Source organism: Struthio camelus, chromosome Z (assembly GCF_040807025.1).
Source record: "Struthio camelus isolate bStrCam1 chromosome Z, bStrCam1.hap1, whole genome shotgun sequence".
Classification (NCBI taxonomy): Eukaryota; Metazoa; Chordata; class Aves; order Struthioniformes; family Struthionidae; genus Struthio; species Struthio camelus.
In genome coordinates, this window is record NC_090982.1 from 88103579 (window position 1) to 88127725 (window position 24147).

At 45.4% G+C, this 24147-nt stretch overlaps 1 protein-coding gene across 35 annotated transcripts in view; it reads right to left on the reverse strand.

The window, feature by feature from the left end:
* The window catches only part of LOC138064405 (transcription factor 4), a 235535-nt gene that overhangs the window by 94091 nt on the left and 117297 nt on the right, over nt 1-24147 (reverse strand). For 32 of the 35 annotated variants that reach the window (XM_068926726.1, XM_068926746.1, XM_068926745.1 and 29 more), the window contains 2 exons: nt 4401-4530; nt 3852-3901 (listed from right to left, as the gene is read on the reverse strand). The exons of the other annotated variants lie outside the window; for them this stretch is intronic. In XM_068926726.1, coding sequence (XP_068782827.1) covers nt 3852-3901; nt 4401-4530 — 180 coding nt within the window. The remainder of the gene's footprint in view (nt 1-3851; nt 3902-4400; nt 4531-24147) is intronic. 35 annotated transcript variants of the gene reach the window in all.

A 24147-nucleotide genomic window follows, 5' to 3' on the forward strand; every position in this document is an offset into this window, starting at 1 on the left:
ACGGAAAACATCCCTTTCCAACGGAGGACCGCTCCAAATGGACTCGCTCTAAGAGGCGAGTTAGAAAATGGCTTTTACTCTATGAATGAAATCAAAGCACTCAACCCGCAAGACGCGGGCCCACGGTGACGTGCCCTGGCTATCCATCTTGCTTTCACGGGCCAACAGGAGGGGTGGGAATAAGAAAACGAACCAGGGCTCTGCTTGGAGCTCCCCCCTGCCAGGGAGCCATATGGCTGACTTCATCCCCTTCAGCCACAGCTACGGAGAAGATAGTGTGGTCCAGGGCACTTGGCTCGTGACTTTTAGTGGTCAAGATAAGTAGAAAATGTCAGATCACTTCACAAACACTTAATGTAAAAAGGTCAGATGCGATTAAACTATCAGCAGCCAAAATGGATGAAAGCTTCAGGTCAAAGATTAAAACAACAGCAAAACCTTAGTATAAAATTCAAGTTAAGTAGATAATCATACAGAAGAGTCAGGAGCCATCTGGATTGCAAGATGCTAGGTAGCAACAGCAGTTGACACTTGTAAAGAATATTCCACCAAATGACTGCAAAGCCTCTCATAAAAGTAGCTGTTACAGTTATTTGATAAAGGTAGTTGCTGCCTGCGGGTCCAAACGAAGACCAAGGGCCCTCACGTTTGGTGCTAAATAAACATGCAGGCCCAACCGCGTCCGTCTGTCCCAACAGCATCATTACGGCACCTACACGAAGCTCTCCCCCGGGCGCAGGGAGGGACGCAACCAAGGATCCACAAAGCCATGCGGGTCCTCAGCCAGCAGGGACAGAGCAGCCTCCTGCTTGCCGCTGGGGCCATGCCCACCGCTCGGCTCAGCCCAACGCGCCCCGCGCCGCTCTCCGAGCCGGCTCCCGGCTGGACCGAAAGCCACGGGGTGGAAACGCTCCAGGTGGGACACCTCGGCCCGAAGAGCCTACGGCTCAGCGGGGGAAGAACCACCGGCACGTTGCCTGGTTTCAAGGACAGGAGATACCACCAGCGCGAAGCGGGACGGAGGGGGCCGGGCAAAGCCAACGCCAGGAAAGCCAGCTCGAGCTGCTGGCGCGAGGTCCAGCCGCTGGAGCTGCCCGCGCTCGGCGCGTCCCGTGGCCGGCCGGCCGGCCCCCCTCGCCCGCTTTCAGGACCTTCTCGACTCGGGATTCAGTTCCAGTCGTCCTTATTTTTTTTAAGCGCTGATTATTTCCGTAGTTTAATTTACTTTGTTTTCAAAACTCGTAGCCGTTTCTTATAATAAAGGGGAGCTGATATAACATATTTATTACCATTTATCATGGAAATTTTTATAAGACTACTTATGAATTAATCAACAATAACTGCTTTCACAAAAGCGGCTGCATTAATCTCCATATCCACTGCATAAATCATATTGAGAACCAGTTAATATACATATTTTAAGGGAAATACAGCAATATTTCCACCCTATCAGCCAAGTACATTATAATCTAGTTAGTCAGTTCATAAATGTATATACTTCATTCAGCGTAATAAATCCTGGTAGTTCAGTGTGACGCAGTCTATCACCTAAATACAATTTGACCTTTTAAAAGATTTTTCCTTCATTTGAGACACCTAGGTGCTCATTCTAAAGCAGCATGATTTTAAATAAAACGTGGGATTTGTAATATAGGGAGGCAACACGGCCCAAAGACATATATCTGTATGTACACCTAAAAAAAGGTAGTGCATCCCTCAGAACCCTACTGTTCCTACAGTCGCATTACTGGACTTGTGCTATATTAATGTACTTATTCTTGGGAGAGGGAACTGTGGGTGATTAAAAAATTCAGGGAACGTTTTTTTTTTAACTTTCTTACGAAAGGTACAGCTCGCTGGCGTTACTTAACGTGTATATTCAATTTTGACAAAGTTTGACTTACAAAATAAAAATACTTCTAAACTAGTTAAGGTGTCGAGTTGTCTAAGTATCTCCGTTCCGTACAATAACTGAATTTACAAAAAATTAAAAAGCAAGCCCCCGTTTGAGGCCAGTCTAGGAGAAACAGAAATTGCATTTTATGCTACTGAAGCCAAAAGCTGTCCGTAAAAAACTTCTGCCGCAGTTTTAAACTGCTACCAGTTGCCGCTTCCAGCACAAACGCTACCGCTCTTGCCCACCACGCGGAAAGTCTCTTGTCACGGCTACAACAAATATCCGTGCAAACGTGCTGAGGTGGCCACCTGCCTACACAGAAACGTTGCAAATCCTACCAAAGCGTGCAAAACTCATTTTCTGCCAACGACTGAGCGCAGAAGCCAGGGTATGTACAGCCGGCACACCGGGGAGGCCCCGGGGAGGCTGCCGGGGCGGTTTTGGGAGGCACCGTGCCTGCGTGGCCCTCCCAGCGCGCACCTACCTCCCTCGTCCAGAGGGCTCAAAGCCCCTTGCTGCTCCGCTTAACGGTATCCCTCGGTACCTGCAGGCTCGCTTCAAAACGCAAAGAGCTGCGGAGGGATATGTCACGCAAAGTTGTCGTAAAAACTGTTAAAAGCTAAAGTTTCACCTAAATTGATTCCACCTCTAACTTCAAGCATAACAGTACTCATAAAAACCTTTGGGGGGGATATTAGCTCTTGCTGTAAAGGAGTCCAATAAAAACCCACACCGAAAAACACACCGTGAAATAAATTTAACGTGCACGTGTGGGAACTTCTTTTTAATTAAAAATAATAGTGCTATTACTTTCCTGGAAACTTTCATTTCAGAATTTCCACGTTTCAAGATCCATTTCATTTCAAAAAGATTCACGTTTGTATGTCCTCCATACCATAAAGAGTACAGTAATCTGCTCAGTTAAATTTGGCTCTTCGTACGTGTTCCTCACGTTGAGATTATAATTTTGTTATTTATAAAATGCCTAGGAGTGAAACTACTGTTTTAGCACGTTCACTGCAACAACCGAACCTTTAAAAGCATGCTAGTTTGCAAGCTGCAAATTTACCGGGATTTATGGGAAAAACATAAAACCCATCTGAGATTAACATGTCAATTTGTTCATATATTCCGCAAGATTGATTACCGCTCAGCTCTTCCTAATAACCAGATTTATAGATGAGACGAGTAGAGTCATCAGGTATGAAAAGAAAGCTGTCCCTTCTTGAGTGTTTTGTTTTCTGCTTGTAGGTATTAACAGGGAACTACATGCAATGTATTTTTAAAGTAATAGTGGGGGAAAAATGAGAACAAAAATACCAGAATGAAATGCAACTTTACCCACAGTAACCATTACCTTATATTTACTGAAATACCATTTCTTTCTAAGACTGCTATTTTAAAATGTATTTTGAGGAAATTCAGAAAGCATCCTCTCAAAAAGGCGTAATAAACCATGACGAGGCTTTTTCAGGAAAAAAACGCAAAGCTTTTACGCAATTAATGAAAAGAGGAAAAATAACAGAATAATTATTTGCACCGCGAAACAACGGACTTCGCAGAACCAAGGACAAACAGCAACTCCCGAGCGCACGGCCTATCGATCGCGAGATAACGCTGGGGGGGGAAAAATATATATATATATATACATATATATATATATCTGGCTTATTCGCATGGCATCCGTATTCCCCCGCACAGACAATCAGAGATATCCGTTAAAATCTCCGGGAAAACCCTGGGTAATTATCAGCTCTATCTTGACTTATTAAATAACCCAGAATGCCTTTGGCAGCAGCTGGATTCCTCTGGTTGGCAGCTGGCGGCGGCGGGACGGGCGCCGTCCCGGCGAACGGAGGCGTTTGCCCCCCGGCCGGAGCGGGTGCGTGCGTCCCCCCCCGCCGCCGCCCCGAGCCAAGCCGAAAAGCAGCGCGAGCCGACGAGCGGTACTTACCGAAGACGGCAAACCTGGAGGGACCTTGCGCACTTTCTTTGTTTGTACTTCTGCAAAGAGAGAGAAACGGCGTCTTCGTTAAGGCAGGCTTTCGGAGCTGGCTAACGAGCCGGCCCGCAGCCCCCGCTCCAGGCGCGGGAGCTTCTCTCTATTTTTTCCCGTCGAACGGCACGCGCGGTCCGGCCGCTGCCAGCAGCGAGGCCGGCCTCCAAACGCGGCAACGTCGCTCAGGTCTGGCTTGCGCCTGCCAGGGGCTTTGTTTTTTCACCTTGCGCGGCGCCGCTCTGAAAAAGCCACTTTTTCTTTTTTTCTTTTTTCCAGGCTCCTTGCGCGCCCAACAAAGAGGGCGAACCAACACGGGGAATCAGCCAGCATTACAAAAATATACATATATATACATACATACATATAAATATATGTATGCATGTATGTATATCCAGCCCGTGCCCGCGCTGTCGCTCAGTGCCTTTCTTTCAAAGTATCGCTACATAGGCTGAAACGGCAATTATTTGCTGAGACGCGAAAGCCGATGGCCGCAGAGTCACTCACCCATAGAGGTGCTGTGCAGAGGCCTCCTCCGGGGGTTATTGCTAGAATACTGATAGTACTGCGAGCCGGGTTTGGTGGGGGAGAGCGCGCCCGGGTTGCCGAGATCCATGTCACCTCCAAGGAGACTTTGCTAGAAGATTAAAAAATACATACGTGTGTGTGTGTGTGCGTGCGCGCGCATGGTAAATCTGACTTTCCTCGTCATTAGCTCTTTCCCAGTCCTTAAAATAACGCAGCAAAGCAACTTTCACAAGCAGCGGAAATACCGGAGCAAGGACCTGCCAACGTTTTATAAGGAGGCATGACAAAAAAATTTCCCGCTTAGCGCCTTTTCTTTAACTAGCAAAACACAGCGCACTACGTTTCAAATATGATTGTTTGCATTTAAACTTGCCTACTTATTCAAATGCAGTCAGTGTTTTCAAAACTTTTGGAGCTATGTTAACGAATATACCGGAAGGTAACTTGGCTTCTTCACTGCAAACAAGACAGTTAAGTCCACGTATTTAACGATAATAAAACTAACAAAAAAAAAAAAAGGCTGCCGTGGACAGAGCGGTTGCTTCAGCGTGCATGAGACAGCTTCATTGTCTGTCTCCGTGGAAGGGAAAATCCGTATCTGTGAATTAAAAATACCAGGTTTTGCAATATGAAAATCTACACAGCAGGCTGTACATAACGTGCAATTCATATATGAAAATAAAATTAGATGCTATTAACATTTTTTTGCAATGTTATCAGAGAAGAAAACACCTCAGAAAACCAAAAACAATTAACGCTATTGTACAGCAGCAGCAGCAGCAGCAGCAGCAGCAAAGGACTTTCACTATATCCGTTTTATGCCTGTACCGTTAACCACCAAGCTGCGTCCTAGTAAATGCAAAATTTACTGAGCTACGAAGGACTATGGTTTCCATGAAACAGCAGAAAACGTTATCTGACCCACACTAAAAGCAAAATTAGAAATCTTTAGGAGACTATGACAGAAGAACAATTTCCTGAGTAATGTTCTATTTGCTATAAACTACATTGAAACTTACCCATAATATATAAATCCCCTGATTATACTCTGCATTGAACACATTGTTCTTTTAATTATTCTGATACGCAATAAAACAGGTGTAGATACTACCATTTATATTAAGAACAAATTTACCATTTAATAAAGAAATTTTAAAATTAAGCACCAAAAATCTAACTTTATCGTTACTTGTAATCAACTTTTACTGACTGAACTAATTACTGTACTTGATAAAGTACAGAATGTGTTTTCCCTAATCTAAATTCTAATCACCATGTCACTCACAACAGACTTAGTAATGCTTCACTAACACACTATTCACATGCAAAATACTCTAAATAGGCCAATTATGACTCTGCCCCTGTTCCCTGGTTAACCCGCTGAGAACTGAAAAATTTCACAAGGCAGTCACCAACTAAAACAAAGGCTCCTTGTTTTAAATTAAGACAGTCTTTTTGATTCCTAAATAGCTCAACAAAGTGGCATGTCTTCTGCTGAAAGCAGTTGGTCAAATATGACCCATGAGCTGGAAAATCAGAAATTCAAACATCCTTATTCCTTTACTATACTTCTAAAAACATTTAAAGATAACTTTTGATTCTAGAAAACTATATTCCTTTTTTTTTTTCCCCAGAGAAGCAAAACGAAAATCACCGACGAGGTATCGACAAATAGTCCCTGACCGCTTCAGGGTGAAACCTTTTCCTGATGGGCAGGGTAGCATTCGGCTTTGCACAAATCTCAGCGATGCAAAAGCATAAAAGTGTTAGTCGGAGCGCACTTTTTGCTAATATCTTTACGTTTAGCTAGTGTCTAATATACACCTGCAATGACTACGCTCCTTTTAATAAACAACACCTGCACCGACAAAAATGGTTGCAAGTCTGTTGCATAATGGCAAAGAAATATATGCAAAAACTCTCTGGAAAAAAAACGGTTATCATTCGTTGTGAACATCCTCTGAAAATAAACGTAATTTTATTGAACGTCTTCAAGCGTTTCAGAATGAAACAGCGCTAACCACGAAAACTCTAGCCAGTCATATATTTTTATCACGTATACATCTTAACATAAAGACAGACCTGCTAAATCTGTGCATGGTTTATCCATATGTCGGGTAGTCTGAAAGACGTACAGCCATCAGCTGTATCAACCCCTATAACCATCCTACTAGATTTAATTTGATTTAAAAAAAAAAAAACTGTATATAAGACAGCGTTTGCAAACTATTTTAGATTAAACAAGATTCACTTTAGGAGCATAAAACATACACATACCCTATGTTGTTTTTGTTTTTTCATCCAAACATTTTTCTCTATAAAAAGATGCAGAGGTTTCTACAGGGAAAAAACAAAAATCCCAAACTTGTATTATTATATTAGAAATAAACATAGGTACCAGTCTTAAAGGCTGCGCAGCTTTCGCTTGTTTAGCAGCTGATCCCTTCCCTTTGCCACTAGTTGCATTTTATAACGACTGTTCGCTCCTCTTGACCTAACAGGTAGATGACGAGATTCGGCTTTCGCTGGGAATCACGCACCTGAGCCCTCAGCCACGCGCCAGCGGGTCCCTACAAACGCGTGACCCGGACTGCCCGAGCCAGAAAAGCCCTCGGTCGCGGCGGTACCCTTGCGCTCGTTTGCAAAGATTTTCGTTCGAGGGGCAGATAGCTGTGCCGTTGGTACCGGCCACACGGTATCTTTGTGGGTAACAAGTGCAGCCAGAGCTAGTGCTAAATATTTTGCTGTCAACAAATTCCACTGCAGTGCTGGGTACAACAGCTCTCTTTTCTGCAACAAGCACCAGTTTATGCAAACATATCTCAAAAACTTTCATCAGAACTGTCACGGACTAATTTCTTTATTCCTTCTATTAAAAAGAAAAAAAAAAAAACAGGAAAAAACCCTCCTTTGTCTTGTGCAGGACAGAGAGACGGTGTTTCAAGGTACCGAAACGAGGTGCTTTTGTGCATTTTAGGGGACCTCACTGAGCACTCCAGGGAGGAAAAGGAAGATAAAAAATATATATGTACTTATTCTGAGATGCTCCTAAAAAGAACAATGGGCATTTATTACTGTTCAGCCTACATGTCACACTGCTAATGGCCTGCAACAAAGAGAAAGATAAAACGTTTACAAACCACAGTGCCATAGATTACATAGCACTTGGCACTTGCATTTTCTCCAAATTGGGTCTTAAAAACTGAATGAATTATTAGGCATCAAAGTTCATATTTACCATTAAGAAACGATGAGCTTAAAAGCTAAGCATTACATTCGTCAAACTCCTTTCCAGTCTTTAGACAGGGGTTTAACGCAGACGTATTTTCTATACAGTGGAAGCAAATGGTCTGGGGTTATCTTTGGGTGCAACCATTACACCAGGCAGGAAACAAGATGCTGCAGCTCTTTGAGCTCATCTGTGTAAATCCTGGAGGCATACGCTCGCAACGCAGCACGCGCTGCACAAACCGCCCCGTCCTCGCAGCTCCGTACAGGTTGCAGTCTGCTTGTTTTACAAGAAACAAAGCACGCAAAGCATTGGATTTGCCAGTTGAGTTTTGAAGTGTGAGCTTAAAAAAAAAAAAAAAAACAAACGCAGAAGAAAATAAATGCAACATAGCAAAATCCATTTTCAAATTGAGACATGCAGCTGTGTTTTTTATCAGCTGCGATGCATTTGCTTTTCTCGTTGTTGCATACAATCCTGCCAGGATTTGTAGTCATCTGTAAAATAAGCCGCTAACTATTGAGTTCTGCCTCCGTAACTTGGATAACTCAACAAAGAATTAAAACTAGGTGCAGGGGAAAAAAAAAAGCGTTTACTGAAACAAAACACCATCCATGTGGATATTACATTACCCCTCCCGGAAAAAACAAATGTTGTTTCCATTGTGAACTGGAAGTTTTCCTTTTCAAATGAAAATCACGTGAATGCAAATAACTTTTTCACTTAAATGTTTGTTTTGGAGGTAAAAGGTAGCAAATAGGTTTAAAAATATTATTGCTTTTATCCTTTATTACCAAACCATGTGAGATTAGAGGGTGACAGAATGCTGCCTTTTTTAATACAATGTTAATTCAGATTAAAGGTAAATGACCTTGGAGCCTGTAATCTGAAAGCCTCTGAAAACACAGATGAGGGAAAAACTATCTCAGAAAAGGCCTTTTTTTTTGCTGACATCCTGCCTATTCTTTTTTTCTTTTTTCCTTTTTTTCTTCTTGACATCCTCGCACTATGCCGTGTACCCAGCATCAAGCACCACGTCGCGGGGACGTTGCAGAAAGGAGAACGTCGGGCTTCGACGAGGGCAGACCAAGCCCTCCCTTTCCGACCCGCCGCCGGCGGCGGTGCGGGAGCCGAGCCCGCGGCCGAGACGCCGGAGCTCCGGCCGGCGCTGCCGGGGCCGCGCACGCCGCTCCCGCCCCTCGGCACCGCATCCCCGCAGGCCCTGGGCACCCGCCGGGGAAGCAAGCGTGGTGGTGGAGGGCGCCGGGGGCTGCGGTGAGGCCGGGCTGGGGCGTGGGACCGGGACCGCGCCGGCCACCCCGGCCCGGCCTCCTGCAGGCGGCTGCTGCCGGGCTTTGCAAGGGGATGCTGCCCCGAAAAGCGCTGAGCCCTCGGCCTTCGCCTGGCGCAGGTAGGGGCCGTGCCACCCTCTGTCGTAAAGTGGCTTCGTACAGATAAACGTGCCTGAAGGCCAAGTATTACTCCACAATGAAATGCTACTGAGCTCTCCGTAGGCGTATTTAGGCATCTGTGCATGGGTGCATCCATCTACTCTTGTATGTGTGTGTTCATCTGCTCATGCATCTCATTCATCTACTCCTGTACGTGTGCATCCATCTACTCTTGTATGTGTGTGTTCATCTGCTCATGCATCTCATTCATCTACTCCTGTACGTGTGCATCCATCTACTCTTGTATGTGTGTGTTCATCTGCTCATGTATGTCGTTCATCTACTCCTGTACGTGTGCATCCATCTACTCTTGTATGTGTGTGTTCATCTGCTCATGTATCTCGTTCATCTACTCCTGTACGTGTGCATCCATCTACTCTTGTATGTGTGTGTTCATCTGCTCATGCATCTCATTCATCTACTCCTGTACGTGTGCATCCATCTACTCTTGTATGTGTGTGTTCATCTGCTCATGCATCTCATTCATTTGCTTGTGTTGGTGTGCATCCATCTACTCACGTATGTGTGCATTCTTTTGCTCATGCATGTGTGCATCCACCTACTCACGCGCGTCACTCATCTACTCATGTATGTGTGCACTCATACGCTCATGTGTACGTGTGTGTTCATATACTCATGCATGTCTGCGTCTCTCTGCTCGTGCATGTGGCTCATCTACTCATGCCTGTGCACGTTCACATACTCAGATACACTACAGACCTTTAAACTGATAGGAACACCTGCATGTGTACATACGTTATATATCTTTATGAACTCTCTTGCCAAAATTTATCCTTTCAAAAGTAAGTCTGTTTTGTAATAAATTTCCCATGCAATAGGAGAGTCCATACACTTCACCTAAAGATAAGTCCTTGTTTCTTTCGCAATGTTGAAACATTTTTTAAATTAAAATTTATTACTGTTCTAAAAATGAAAGCTTGCTTGCTTGCTTGATTCAGGTTTAGGCCATCCTCACTTTCCTCCCGAGCGCCAGTTCTCCCCGCGTCGCTCCCGGCATCGCCCAACGTCCTTGGCGCGCGCGGGAACCGCGGCCGGGGAAGCCCACGGTCCCGCTGCCCTCTCGCAGGCGCCCGCGCCCGGGGAACGCGGGCTGAGCCCCTCCAGCGCTTCCCAGCGCGGCGCCTGCCGGCTCTCGTCATCCCGCAGGTTACTTACACTTCGCGGGGCTTTTGTGTAATCTGCTGATGGTTTTCTTCAGGATAAAAGAGCCACAAAGGGTGTGCTGCGATCGTCGTCAACACTAAAAACTTCCACCTGCATATATCATCCAATATAATAGCTCGCGATTCTCTAAATAAAATATTAGGCCACCGTAACCGGGCTCCTCCGTGCTAGCTAGCGCCTGTCGTTCCCTTGCCAGCTACCTGGTTTTCTACTGCTGCTCTTAAGCCATCTCCATTTGACTTTTCAATATCTGTTCTACCGCAAATCTGCAAACAAAGCAACTTGAATTTTGTTGAAATCACTTCTAAGTCATGCTGAAATGGATGAATAGGAGGTAACTTTTTCTGGTTTTTTTTTGGAAATGTATAACAAATTTCTAAATGCAACTTTAGTTTCTAAATGCATCCTTTAGTAAAATCACAGAATGCAATATTACATCTCAGCATCTAGATTTCAGCTCCTTTTACATGCTCTGTCCTCAGTTTATGAATTTACACTTAAGTCAAGTTAACGAAGTAATGCCACATACACATCTGAATCATTTCTTGGTTATTTCCTTCTGTGATTTCAATCCTCTGTTTTTAATCAAATTATGAAACTAAATTTCCACTTATCATGTGACTATCAGGGCATCTGTTCATAATCTGTCCAATTCCTACAAATACTCCCTTCTTTGGCTATTGGAAATTTGGCATGTCTCTGTGAAATCTTCTGTGTGTCATTTACGTCCAGTATTTCTCTCTATTGCCAAGTGTAAATTGCAAACCATTGATGGCAAACACAGAGAAACAATTTCCTCGGGTTTCACCGAGTATGTTTTCAATCTAAGGTACTGTTTTCTTTTTTTACCCAACCAACCCTAATTTGCAAAGTATTTGCAGAAGAATTTAGACTTTCAGAGAGCACAGGAATTTTTCTCACAGAGATTTAATTTTTCATGAACACTCACATTAGTGACGTGAAAGAAATGTTAATAGGTTTATTTTATTTTCCCTGTCTGACGGCAAATAACCTTTTGTTTCATTCTACCTTTTAGGGCCACATCTTCAGGTAGCTGTGCACAGAGTTCAGCAGTTTTCTTTTCAGACTTTGACCTTTTCCATTAAAAAATGTTGCAGGTATTACCAAATAATTTGTCATCAGCCCTTGTGCATTAATGTCATCAGTATTAGTTCTCTAGTTCTTAATTTTTTTCACTGTTTCTTCCCCTGCATGATTTTAAATTGCTCTTTAAGTGTAAACCTTCCTGAAGCAATTTCTCCCAGTTGTGCTTTTTGAGCACTGACTATAATGTCAGCACAAAACCAGGAACTTTAAAAGTTCCTTTATTGGTTTAAGCAGCATTTCATGGACGTGAAGATGAACAGAGCGCTGCCAGATATGGCTGCGGCTCACCAGCCTCCGGACAGCGAGGATTTCAAATCTGGCTGTAGGAGCTACTTGCCGGTGATGAAGCTGCCCGATGGAGACGCAGAAGGCTACCTGCAGAGCCATCAGCCTCACTCTTCTACCTCTTCTACACTAATGCAACGTTTCATTTAATGAAACAAGCTGATTTTCCTGACCCGTTCCAGGTGAGCAGGAGAAAAAATCATTTGTAACTTCTTACCCAACTTATACCACATTTACTCTTGGCGCATATTTGCTTCTTCCTATCCCTTCAGTCACCATCAGGCACGGTGACGGAAATTATTATATTGCTGCTTGCTTATAGCTAAAGGTTAGTTACTTGCTGGCAATATTGATCCCCGTCTTTCACCTTTACAGTGAACGGTTTCACCATCAATTGCACAACACTTGGCGTTCTTCTAAAGCTTTAGGTCTTAGTATCATGAGAATGTTTTAATTGCTAATATTTGAGAAAAGGTGGATAAGAAGTGACTCAACTGACCCAGTATAAGGCATAAAAATTTCAATGGAGAGAAGGAACTTCCTCCTCCACTCATGTGCACGTTTTCCACAATGCAGGCTTTGCTCAATTCATGAGCTTGTGCTTGAATGCTTGGAGCTGGAAATACCTCCTTTCCTATGGCTCAAATGAAAATACTACTGGTTTCACTACTGCAAAGATTGGCAAAAAATGGCATTAAATATATGCTTCTATTTCATGTGCAAACTATGTACAGGGGTATATACACACACACACATACCTCTCTATATGCATATGTGAACCTGGGTGCCCCCAGACCTTCCTGACTTTCCCGGAGGCTACGGAGCTCGCCGCGGCAGCGCTGGCAGCCCTTGCGCCCGCGCAGAGGCGAGCGCGGCGGCGTGCTCCCTCCGCTTTGCTGCTCATCTTGCAGAACGCGGTTTTCATTTACAGACTGAAACTCCGCCACGCGATGACCGTATTCACAAACCCGCTCTTTAATACAGGTAACGCTCCTACAACTGCCTCCCCGGGACCAGCAGATATTGAAAAAAAAAAAAGGGGGGGGGGGGGAAGTACGTCTGGTGCCTGGGGAATGGGAGGGGGACGGGGTGGGGAAAGTACAATCGCATTAACCCTGGGAGCCCCTCCAAAAAAACTCCAGCAATCCTGACAAAGCTAGTGTTTTCCTTGCTGCCGGAAGGGCTGGTGTTTTGCGAGGGCGGCAGGGAAACGGCGCTGCACCGTCCAGCGGAGAAGCTGGGCGAAGCCCGTCGGCGGCAACGTTTCGCTGCTGCAAAGTTCTCGCGCTGCGACCCGCCCTCAAGGAAAGGGCTGAGCTTTTTTTTTTTTTTTTCTTTTTTAAATCGTTTTTGTGACTTCCTGATATTGTGGATGACCAAGGTGCAATTCACTACCATCTCCAATGGTTTGCAACCGCTGCAGCAGATCCACGTGACTGCCGGCTGTTATGACAGCGAGGATTAGTGGAGCGTCCGGGGGCTGCGGACTGCAGTTGTGCCCTCGCCGTTTCCCATGGCTTTGGAAATGGCTCCTATCCCAGAAACCAGAGCAGTTTTGATTAAACACCAGCTTTATCACCCAGAGTCCCTCTCTCCAGGAGGAGAAATTACTTAAGATCGCTGTAGGAGCCCCAATTTATAACATCAGTGCGTCAGAAGGGAAGTGCACGTGGCTGGGACCGCGAACCTTGGGGCCCTGCCTAAAAGCCCGCGACTGAGAAAATTCAGCCCCGAATGATCTGCATTCAGGGAAACTCACGGAAAGCCATTGACAATAGTCCCTTTCCACACCAAAACACCGTGCCATAGTATTTACAAGATTTTCAGTGAAGAACATGGAGCAAGCTTGGAACAACTGTAGTTGTTCAGGTCCTACAAAACCTGCAGCCAGTTGGGCTCTTCTGCCAATAATCTGCCAATACGCTCATCGGAGGCGCATCGGTGGAGTCGTTCTGCAGGACAAGAGATTTGGTGCAGAAGCAAGCAGCCCTCGCTTTGGCCCAGGGTAAATCCCCTGAAGCCATCGGGGGCCTAGCGGGCACCGAGGAGGGGAGGACTTGGCCCCTGCTCCGCGCTGGATTTTCGGAGGATTGCGGTTCAGCTGCACAGAGCTAAGCCTTGACTGCTGCATTTTTACAGAGCAACACAGCGATGCTAGAAAAGGGAATTTCGATGTCATCACATAGTTCAACTGCTCAACACCATCCTTCATGTTTATAAAAAAATCCATTCATAGCTATTCTACCCGGAAATGTGAACTAAATGCATGCAGTAGGGGAAATACGCCTGCCTATTGCTGCCGCTGCCGTCTTCCACCAAACAGCACTGCAAAGCACACCCAAGTTCAGATACATTAGATGTTTCAAGATTAAAAAAACGCACAATACCAGAATATTAACATATGGTATAAAAGGTACCATAACAGCTATCACTGGATATAAGGTTGAACAATAACTAGACAAACCTCGTACTTGTTGGCATGCCTGCTGGAACTGCTCGCCGCGAAGAGACTCACGCACCTCCTTGTGTCACCGGTTTTCACCATACTTCACCGCACCCAGATATCTACATTTCTATGCAACACTAAAGTTCAGAGCATCTGTAAGCGCCCACTTTTCCAAACATCGCAAATCCTATACCATCTGGTAAGCATCAGCACTGCGGTCACTTCTTTGGGGGGGAGACAGATAAGAGGCAGAGAGGATTAACGACATGCAGAAGTGAATGCTGGGCAGAGAAAGACAGTTTTGCACTATTTTTCCCTGAGAAAAAACACTGAAGACTTGCTGGCAAGAATTTCTTAGTTGGTCTCTGCGTTTTTTCAGTTCGAGTAAGCACTTCAACATGATTCAGGAAGGATGCCCTGCCACTACTCACCTTAAAATGTTTCTTTCTGGCAAATTACTGCAAACCCTAAAAAAAGGCCTGTTAACCTAACAAGTCAATTATCGTTCCTGTCCCCGTGTAAGCACTTCACTACAAACAGCTTACAACAAAAATCCTGGCTGAAGTTGTCTCAGACAGGGTAAAATATCCTGACACGTCTCAGTCTGGAAAAGGTGTTTTGCGGCTGAATTCCCTTTTTTAACGATATAATTATTGCTTTCCCTTTGGATACGAGAACACAGAAAAGGCTTACAGAAGCTCAAATGCACGGGAAACAGTGTTCTTCTGAAATTATGTTAGCAATATTTTTAACCAAAGAAAAGCTACCATACAAACATCTAAGACCAAATAAACTCCCTGTCCAAAAAAAAAAAAAACCCCAACAAAACCCGTGCTAAATACTTCTAAGCGCCTCCGAGGACGTTTTTCTTAACTCACTCCTATTCACCAGTCCGAAGGATAAGCAGCGAGCGCCCTCCTCTTTTTCATGCAGAAGCAAGACGGTGCAGAAAAAAGTGCTACCCACTGACCAAAGGCAATTTAAATATCCTTAAATAATCGAGCATACCAGGTACGAGGCCTATGACTAGTGTGGGTCTGCCTCACACAGCTCGTGCAAGGATCCTCCAGGGAATAGCCGTACGTTGACACGAAAGAGCGTGCGTACGGGCTGGGGGTAAGGAGCGGAGGAGTGGAACTGAAATCGTACTTTAAAAAGGATGTCGAGCAGTGGAATCTGAACCTAACGGGGATGCAAGAAGTTGGAAATAAACTGCGTTTGGGTGTTTCCCCGCCAGCCCGTGGAGGTGGCCCCGGCGAGCGGGCAGGTCATCGCGACGGAGACGCCAACGAGGATGGCTGGAGCGCGGGACGCGCTGCCCTCGGACGGAGACGCCCGGAGGAGCCGGTTGCTCGCAGGGCATCGCCAGCGAGTTTGTGAATACGCGCGCGGCAGGGGCGCAGCGACGTCGCCCCGCGCTCCCGCTACGTTCTTGGGCGAGAACTACGAAACCCTTAAGCGGTGTAGAGTATCACGCGGTGTTTCACCTGGCAGGAGGCTTCTGTTCGCGGTGTGACCAGGTCACGTTCCTCTTCCCCAAAACTAGGTAGTTCAAGCACGTATGAAACACACTCGTGACACTAAGACAGGGTTTGAAAGGTAGGATCTTTCCTTTTTCCTCTATCTCAATTTTCCTCTGCTATTTGCAACGTTTTCGTCGTACAGGCGAAACACGCGCTTTGCAGCGGGGACTGAGGCTGTAGGCGCTGTGTACCTGAGGCCGAATAAAATGCAAAGCCACGTTCATTTCCAAGTAAAATCTGTAACGTTCAAGTCACCTTGGGCTTAAGACAGGGCAAAAAATTCGAGGCACCCTACAACAACGGCAAAACTGGCAAACTCAGCTGCTACGAGAAATCTGAAAGGAGGGGGGAAAAAAAAGCACCTTTTTTTCTGCTGACACAGGTGAAACTCGGACGCGCTGGTATTTGTGTGAGCCAGAGCCCCGGCCGGCAGCGCGAGCTGGCCGTAGCGCGAACAGCCCCGCAGCCGGGTCAGCGCTGCAGCCAAAGCTTGCAAGCAAGAGCGAAGCCCGCGCCCCCGAGCCTCCTCGCCATCCCTCTCGCCAGGGGCTGCTTCGCCCCAGGCCGGGCGCTTCCCGGGCTTCGTGCCGCCACGTTCCCCATCTGCCCTTTCTCTCCCGCAGGTGCCCCGGCACGCTCCGGGCGTCCACGCGCCCAGCGGCGGGAGCGCCGGCGTTGCTGCGGCGTTCCCTGCCTTCACCGGCAGCCAACGCAGCGTTTCTTCGCGTGGGCACGTTTGTCGCGGAAGTGAGGTCCCAACTACGCTCGTGCACGGAGAAAGCGTCAGCAAGACTTTGCCCGGATGGTTCGATCCTCACCTGTTCATATTACCTATCTTACACAAATGAAAGCGGCTGTAACTAGGAAGCTGCCCAAATTCCAGCAGGGACGACGTGTCCGTAAGGACAGGCACGCTAACCTCATTCAAAAGACGTGAAGCCTAAGGTGGTCCAAGAGACTCGGCAGACACTTGCTTTGGTTAGCCTTGTCTACCAGAGCCCTGGAAAACCAGCCGCGCCGCTGCTGGCTATTTTGGCCATCCGAGGAAGAGAAGACCCTCTATGCATCCAGCTTGCTGCTGGGGTTGTGCTTTTCCTCCTGCTTTTTTGCATGGCAAAGGTGCCAAGGACCTTTGCCGACCTGGAGGCAACGTTTCATTTTGCCTAGACCGCAGAGCGAAGCCTCGCTCCTGCTTTGCTACACCACAGGCTTAAGAGAAACCAGCAAAACCACCAGGTCAAAGCTCGTGCCCACAGGGGTTGGTACTGATGCAAATAGGCCAGCACAGGACTACATGCAGACATGGTCTGACTCCGGCTTGTACCCAAGCCATTAATACAAAATGTAATAACACTTCCACAGTCAAAAGATGTAGAAAAGAGCCGATGTGGAAGCAGGGCTCTGAAGGAAATTATTGCTTCAGATTAGTATTAGGAACAGAAGTTTTTATAAAATGTGGGATCTGTTTGTCCGAAAGAAAGAAATAGTTAAAAAAATCAAAGCCACTATGCTAAATTACTCAGCAGAAAAGAAACACCAGGCCAAACAGAAGCAGTGAGGAGTGCTACGTTTCACAGATATTGTGCTGTTTTTAATCGTATTCAACTTCCTATGGAAGCACATCTCACGTACCTGGGAGCAACTGGACTGATAAAGGAGGGAAATGGAAAAGAAAGTAAAAAGACAGCAGAAAATGTATGAAAATTGTAAAGCCTGATACCTTCAAAATGAGATTGTAGTAACTGGAAAAGATGGCACAGTGTCATTATTCTGCTTTCCAGAATCAGTGGCAAGAGCACAGGAGGAAGCAACCTCACCTGTCTCTGCTATGCTGCTTAAAAATAGCTAAAACAGGTGATTTCCCATGGCACCTTTGCAGCTCCAAAATGGGCTGGGATGCTCTCCACAGCGTACGGTCACATGAAGTCTATCCTTTGGTATCAAGAGCGTGTGCAATGTACCCACAAAATAGCATGAGCGGTAAGCAGTAGAAACTGCCATATATGACTCCAATATCACACTGCAGTCATGCCCTGGGATAAAGACGGATATATATGCTAAAAAATTCTTCCGACGCTGCCAAAAGTAGAGTGCTGATTTGCACTAACACCAAAGGTACTTTTCCACAAGTATTCCAAAGCCGGGCTACAAATCCATCATTTTACAAAGTTCATCCAAGAACGGTCTTCATGGATAAAAATGACCATTCTATGCTTGAGTTGACCTGGAGATATATATATATGAAAAGGAAATAGTAAGGACTCATGGAAAATTATCACCCTATCACTTTTTCACGCCCAAGGCTTATAGAAAGGGGAGCAATGAACCAGGATGCAACTACTGAGGAGTGTTTTGGGCAACAGTCACTGAAGCAACATGAGAAAAAAGGCAGCAATTCTCTGTTCCCAGCAAGATGCAGCTGCAGGATAACAGACAGGAGACTCTTCTTGCTGACTCCGGGTGGCCTCATGAAACCTTAGTCTGAGGTCCTTAAAATCTTAATGTTCAGGAGCAAGAAAGCAAGCAGGACTGTCAAACTGTGGAAATAACTTATTTTGTATCTTGTGCACAAGAGATATACTAAAGATTACGTTGGTAATCTAAAGTAGACCATCACTCTTCTCACATCATGGGGAAGATAAGGCAGTAAGATGACATAAAGCAGTGGGCAGTTTCTTGCTTCTTTTCTCTGTAGATGGCTATAATATGCTGCATAGTTAATTGCTATTTTTTGCAGTATATTAAGTAAAAAAAATCCTTTCCTCCAAAAACGTTATTTTTGGACACAGCATCTTGTTATCCCACACGTGCATTGTAAAGGTAGCCTGTATATTTTAGTGGTACGTAAGAAAAGAGACAGAGAAATACCCAAGTATATTACATATCAGTGATATGGGCCGTTTTTATTAGTCTTTATATGCATTTTTCCCCAGACAATTTTGAAAGACGAGGATGTGGAAAACAGCCATAATTCCACCTGAACTATAGTATAGCCTACCTTGTCCTTACTACCAATAAAAGATGTTGACAGTGAAGCGAGATCCGCTTTCAAAGAAAGAAAACAGTTAAAAAAAATGGAAAGACCTATAAACATGAAGACAGATGGCTATATTCTGTCATTAACTTCAAAACGAAATAAAAATATTAACTTCTCCATTGTTGCTCAACACACTGCAGCGAGACTTGAATGCCTGGCAGACACACACCTCATCTGCATACAGAAATACCTGGCTCCTGTGTTATTATTATTTATTAGCTGTTAAGCACCAGCAATGTGTTTGGCACTTTTCAAAGGCAAGAGGGAAAAAAAAAAATCTTTAAAAACCCCACTCCTAAGCTAAGGAGGCAAGATACGCCGGGACGCCGGCAAGAGGGACCCACAGGCTGCAACACGCCTGTCACAGGGTCGCGCAGGGCTGGCACGAGGGGGAGAATCCGGAAAACATCCTGAGTGCAAAGCTGGCAGAGCTCAGCGCTGCCGCGCCGGAGGAGGGGGCCACCGGGGCTTCCTGAAGTTTTCTTGTGCTTTCACCTCTCAGCAGCGGCGGTCAAAAACGTTTCCGCTCGGCGCTCTGGCTGCGTAGAGTTTGCTCTTTGCTAGGTGCTTTTCGGTCCTCAACGGTTTTGGCCCACGAACACCAGCGTGAGGGTTGGCACTAAGCAGCTAACGCTGGTAACTTCAGCAGAGGAGCCAAAAATGCAAGGAATCGTAAAACACAGCGCAAAGTGCTGCCTACCGAGGGTCCAGGCTCCCCACCAGGGCCCACCTGCTTTCACAGACCTTAGGGTGGGAATTCTGCACTGCGGCTGCTCACGCTCAACTCCTTTATGAATAAAAAATGTGAGTTTCTTTGTTCTTTGCTTTCGCTTTTACTACGCCCAAATAATACAAACGCCTCAAAATATGTATTAAAAGAGAGAAGACAAACCTCACACACTGGAAAGAAGAGTCTGATCACCTGCACAATGCACCAAATAACGAAATGCACGTTTTAGAGGTACGAAATTGTTCAAGTGCTGCTTCTCCCCCTTGGGGGGGATCCAGACAACCCCTCCCGCAACGGGCTCGGACTCCAGCCAGGGGCATCCTAACAGCAGCCGCAGGCAACGGCACAACACGAGTCAGTTATGGGGGAAAAAAGCTACAAAAGGGGAACAATGAAAATCAAGCAAAACAGGAAAGGGGAAGCAAGAAAGACACACCACAGGACATTTCTGGTTCGCTGGCTGACAGGACCCAGCCTACAGAGGCAGACGCCTCGCTTGGGCGTTGCTGCACCGAAAACCAGCTACGGATGCACAGAAGGGCCGCCAGAGAACGAGGGGTGCACCTAACACCCCGCGGGTACATGCAACATGGGTGGGATTTAGGAACCTAAATCCTCATTTAAACGGAATGCAGGGCACTTTGTTGCCCTACAAAAATATTTTTATATTGAATTAAAACAAGCTGAAAAATCATCTGCAGTTGTGAGAAGAGGAAGAATGAGAAAAAGAAGTAGGGACTGCTCCATGACAACTAGAGAGCCATCTGATACTGCTTGTGTGTTTGAGGTGTCTGAGGGTTTTCTTTTTTTAGGAAGGATGATAGCAGAACTTAGTCATTGTTTTTAATTATTCCATACATAAATAGATGGTAAGATTCATATTCTCATGCATTCCCTGAAATCTCTACTTGTCAAAAGTAATTGCTCCTTTCCCAAGCCAAAAGCAAAGGAATAAATTGCACAACGCTAGAAGCAGGGCTGGAGCGTCTCTTGGAAACAAAAACTCCCCCCAAGGTCAATGCTGATGCCAGCCTGGACTGATGCTCACGGTTGGCACCTCTGCACTACCAGAAGACAGTCTTTCAAATGGAAAGCAAACATATTTCTTTTTTTTTCTCCAGCTATTAACAAGAAGGAAGTTAAAGAGCTTTCTGCGAAAATAAGGTGGTGAAGGTTTACTGGAGTATGACAACTCTTAAAAATATACACATCATGGACTTATGTTTATTTGGACCTTCCCAAAGAGTATGCAGTAATACAGGCAAAAAAATTCTACTGGTTGTACAGGACTTGCAATTATTTGCTGTCTAAATGTATGGCATTTGTTTGTGAAAACCCTGATTTTGCAGTGCATTCATGTACTGAACTATTTAATTATGTATTTGAATGACTGAAAAAATAATTATTAGCCCATGCAAAGTGAAAGCTAAGGAGAAGTGCTAGATTTTGAAACTTGGAGAGACTTGGACAACTTTCAGATTGTTTAAACCGCAACAACAAATACTGTAAAGAAGATTGCAAAGCAAGAGAGAAATTTTGCGAATTGCAGAAGAGAATTAACAGCTGTCTTAGAAAGTATAGATCCCGACTAAATTTTACCTGCAGTGTGCACACTGAGAATAGTGATTATTTTAATAACTACTGTTCTGTATCTATCTGTGCTTGTAAAAGATCTTATTTCTCCTTCTTGAGCTACACCGCATGTGAAGTTCCTGTCTCTAGTTGCATGGTAATTAAGTGTGATTTAAGATGCAATTCGTTCCCCCGCGAAGCAGCAGGTAACCACGGGTCAGAACCGGGCAGTGGAGGAACAGTGCGACTTCTGGGCAGGAAAAAGGCTATTGGGAACGGCCTGTTGGAAAAGAGCGATGCGGCGGCATATGGGAAATGCCACAAAAATGGCCATGTGGATTTGTGGCAACTGTAGGAGATTGACACATTCAGAAAATATGAGGGTGACCTGAAGAAAAGAACGTTTTTTAACGCTCTACTTCTATGTGCGCAGGGTGAGGCACAGGCCCCCAGGCAGGACCTAGACGCCACTGAGACAAGAGCTACCCAAAACACAGAGAAAAACACCCCGCCACCAACCGAACCCAACACGGACAAACAAAACAGCTGATGTCTGAGAAAAGTGAGACCTGCAGAGAGGACTCAGAAGAAGCTATGGGGAAGGGCAGGTGCCTCCACGGGAAAGGATAACTCTGGAGCTGAAATGATGGAAAAACAGAGAGCAACAGAGCAGGCAAGTCCTCCCAGAAGCTACAAGGCTGTTTTCTCTGAGAGGAGTCAGAAAACAGGTCAACACTAGCGCAACACGTGATCATTATGTTGCATATGCGTGTTTGTACATGGGGGGGGCACACTGAATACACACAAGTGCCTTCTCTTCTCCCAATGTTTCCATAAAATTGCCAGTGAAGTTAGAGTTTTATTTAACATGTTGGGACTCAAGAATCCAAAACACTCGATTAACTGAGCCGTTCTGGAGGCAACGGCCACAAACTCAAAACACAGGAAATTCCATCTGAACACAAGAAAACACTTTTTCACTGTGCGGGTGGTTGGACACTGAGACAGGTTGCCCAGATAGGTTGTGGAGTCTCCCTCCTCGGAGATATTCAAACCCGATGGACAAGGTCCTGGGCAGCGTGCTCGAGGTGACCCTGCTGGAGCAGGACTTGGACCAGGGGATCTCCAGGGCTCCCTGCCAACCCCAACCGCTCTGTGATTCAAGCTCTGAAGTTACTGCATCTTCAGTGAGACTATGTACTTGCCCTCACAACCACCACAGCGACATGAATTTTTGTTAATGCAAAGAGCGATATTTTCCTTCAGCACTTGGTTGGACTGTCATTACACTGCAACGGATTGAGCTGCAGAGCTGATGCGTCTAGCATGCTGGTTATTGGATTTATTCAGGGAGATCACGGCTTATCAATGGAGACAGGGAAAGAAATAGGTAGTTCACTACTAAGAAGCTCCAGGAGGTGCAGAAGACTGTTGGCTTCGCAGGAAGCAACAAATGGTTGGTGAGAGCCCCTGTTTGCACCAAGACAAGCATGCAATGAAAATGGTTTCAGCCATTACTCCTACAGCCCATTTCTTTACTTTTTTGAGTTTATATACTTATTATAAGATGCCTATAAGCAGCTACGGCATAGCCAGCACACCATACCGTATATGCCAAGGACAGCATCGCCAGCGATCCCCCTGGACACTGAGGCACTCACAGTCCTTTCTGAGTCCTGACAATTGCCAGAATTCATTCTCAGAGCAGCCTCCCCTTTTGCTGGAGGTCTTCCATCAAATACCGACCGGATTCGAACCGGTAACGTGCAGCACAGCGCGGTGGCAATCTGCTGCGGTGCAGCAGCAGGCAACCATCGTTCCCCTTTTTGCAGAACGCTCACATCCGCGATAGCACGGAAAGTCAGAGTGCAGCGACTGCAAAGGCAAAGCGAGCTCCTATTAGCACTCAACCACAACATAAACCTATTATCGCACATTACAAATAGCAGTGTTATTTTGTTGCCAGGTTATAAGCTCTCGAAGGGTGCCCTTGGAATGCTCACTTCCAACAAAATAGCCCTCAGTTTAACATCTCATCCAAAGGGCTAGGAGCAAAGCACTGCCTTTTACCACTAAATTGCAGTGTTGGGTTTTAGCATTTCTTCAATTATGATATGGACAATGAAACCGTGTCTTTCTGGATGCATGAGGAATTCTGCTAAATGAGCCATTCAGACATCTGAACTTAAGTCTGTTCTTTTAATACATTTGATTAACATGGAAATTTTATCTCTTATGTCATTATTTTAGTGCTGTAACATCAAAAACATTAGTCCACAATGTACCCATGATCACGGGAGGATAGTTTATGGGCGCTAGAACTAATTTCTGGAGCAGAAGCAATGATTCCACCTCCCAAAGTGAGATGCTCGCGCAGAAGCTGGGACAGGGCTGAATCTTCACAAACTGTCAATGGCCCCAGAAGCCACCAGGAGAAGCTGCTTCCTGGCCCCACGGACGCGAACGGGACTTTGCCACTGACCTCACAGCGGCCAGAATTGTGGTTTTTAATATCGCTCGTTCACCCTTGAGGCAGGAACGCGGCCTGACACAGCCAGAGAAACCGGATTGAGACTTCACTGCACCTCCTTGCCCCAAATGCATGACTATACCTACACGAGCGGTTAGTACGGCGGTAACAGCTGGGGGCAACTCCAGGGGCAAGGACCTATTTCTTCCTCTCTTTGAATTCAGTTTAGCCAAAGACTACACTTACAATACAGCGTAATTTTATTTTTGTACCGTACTTCTCAGGGAGCATATCACATGCACACACAGCTGTGCCTGGTAAGTACATATTGCCCAGTCAAGAAGTCAGCATGTTCAAATATTTAAAAACAAATAAACGAAGCTCTGCAGCTTTTGTTAAGGGCATTGACACTTCATATCTAATCACAAAAAAATGGATTAGCAATAGATTTTGTACCAAATTCCTTGGTACATTAGGAATCTTTTATCATCTTAGTACAGTTTCTGTGTGTTTTTATAGGCAGAGAGAATGAAGAAGAAACTATTACAGGTAAAGGAATCTTGCCATCAAAATGTGAGGAAATCTAGTTATTTCACTAAGCAAAAAAATACAAAAAGTGATTTGTAATAGAAGAATAAAACGACCTCACTGTGTCTCAAGAGGTCTGCAATATGATCTTCAGAAAAGGTAG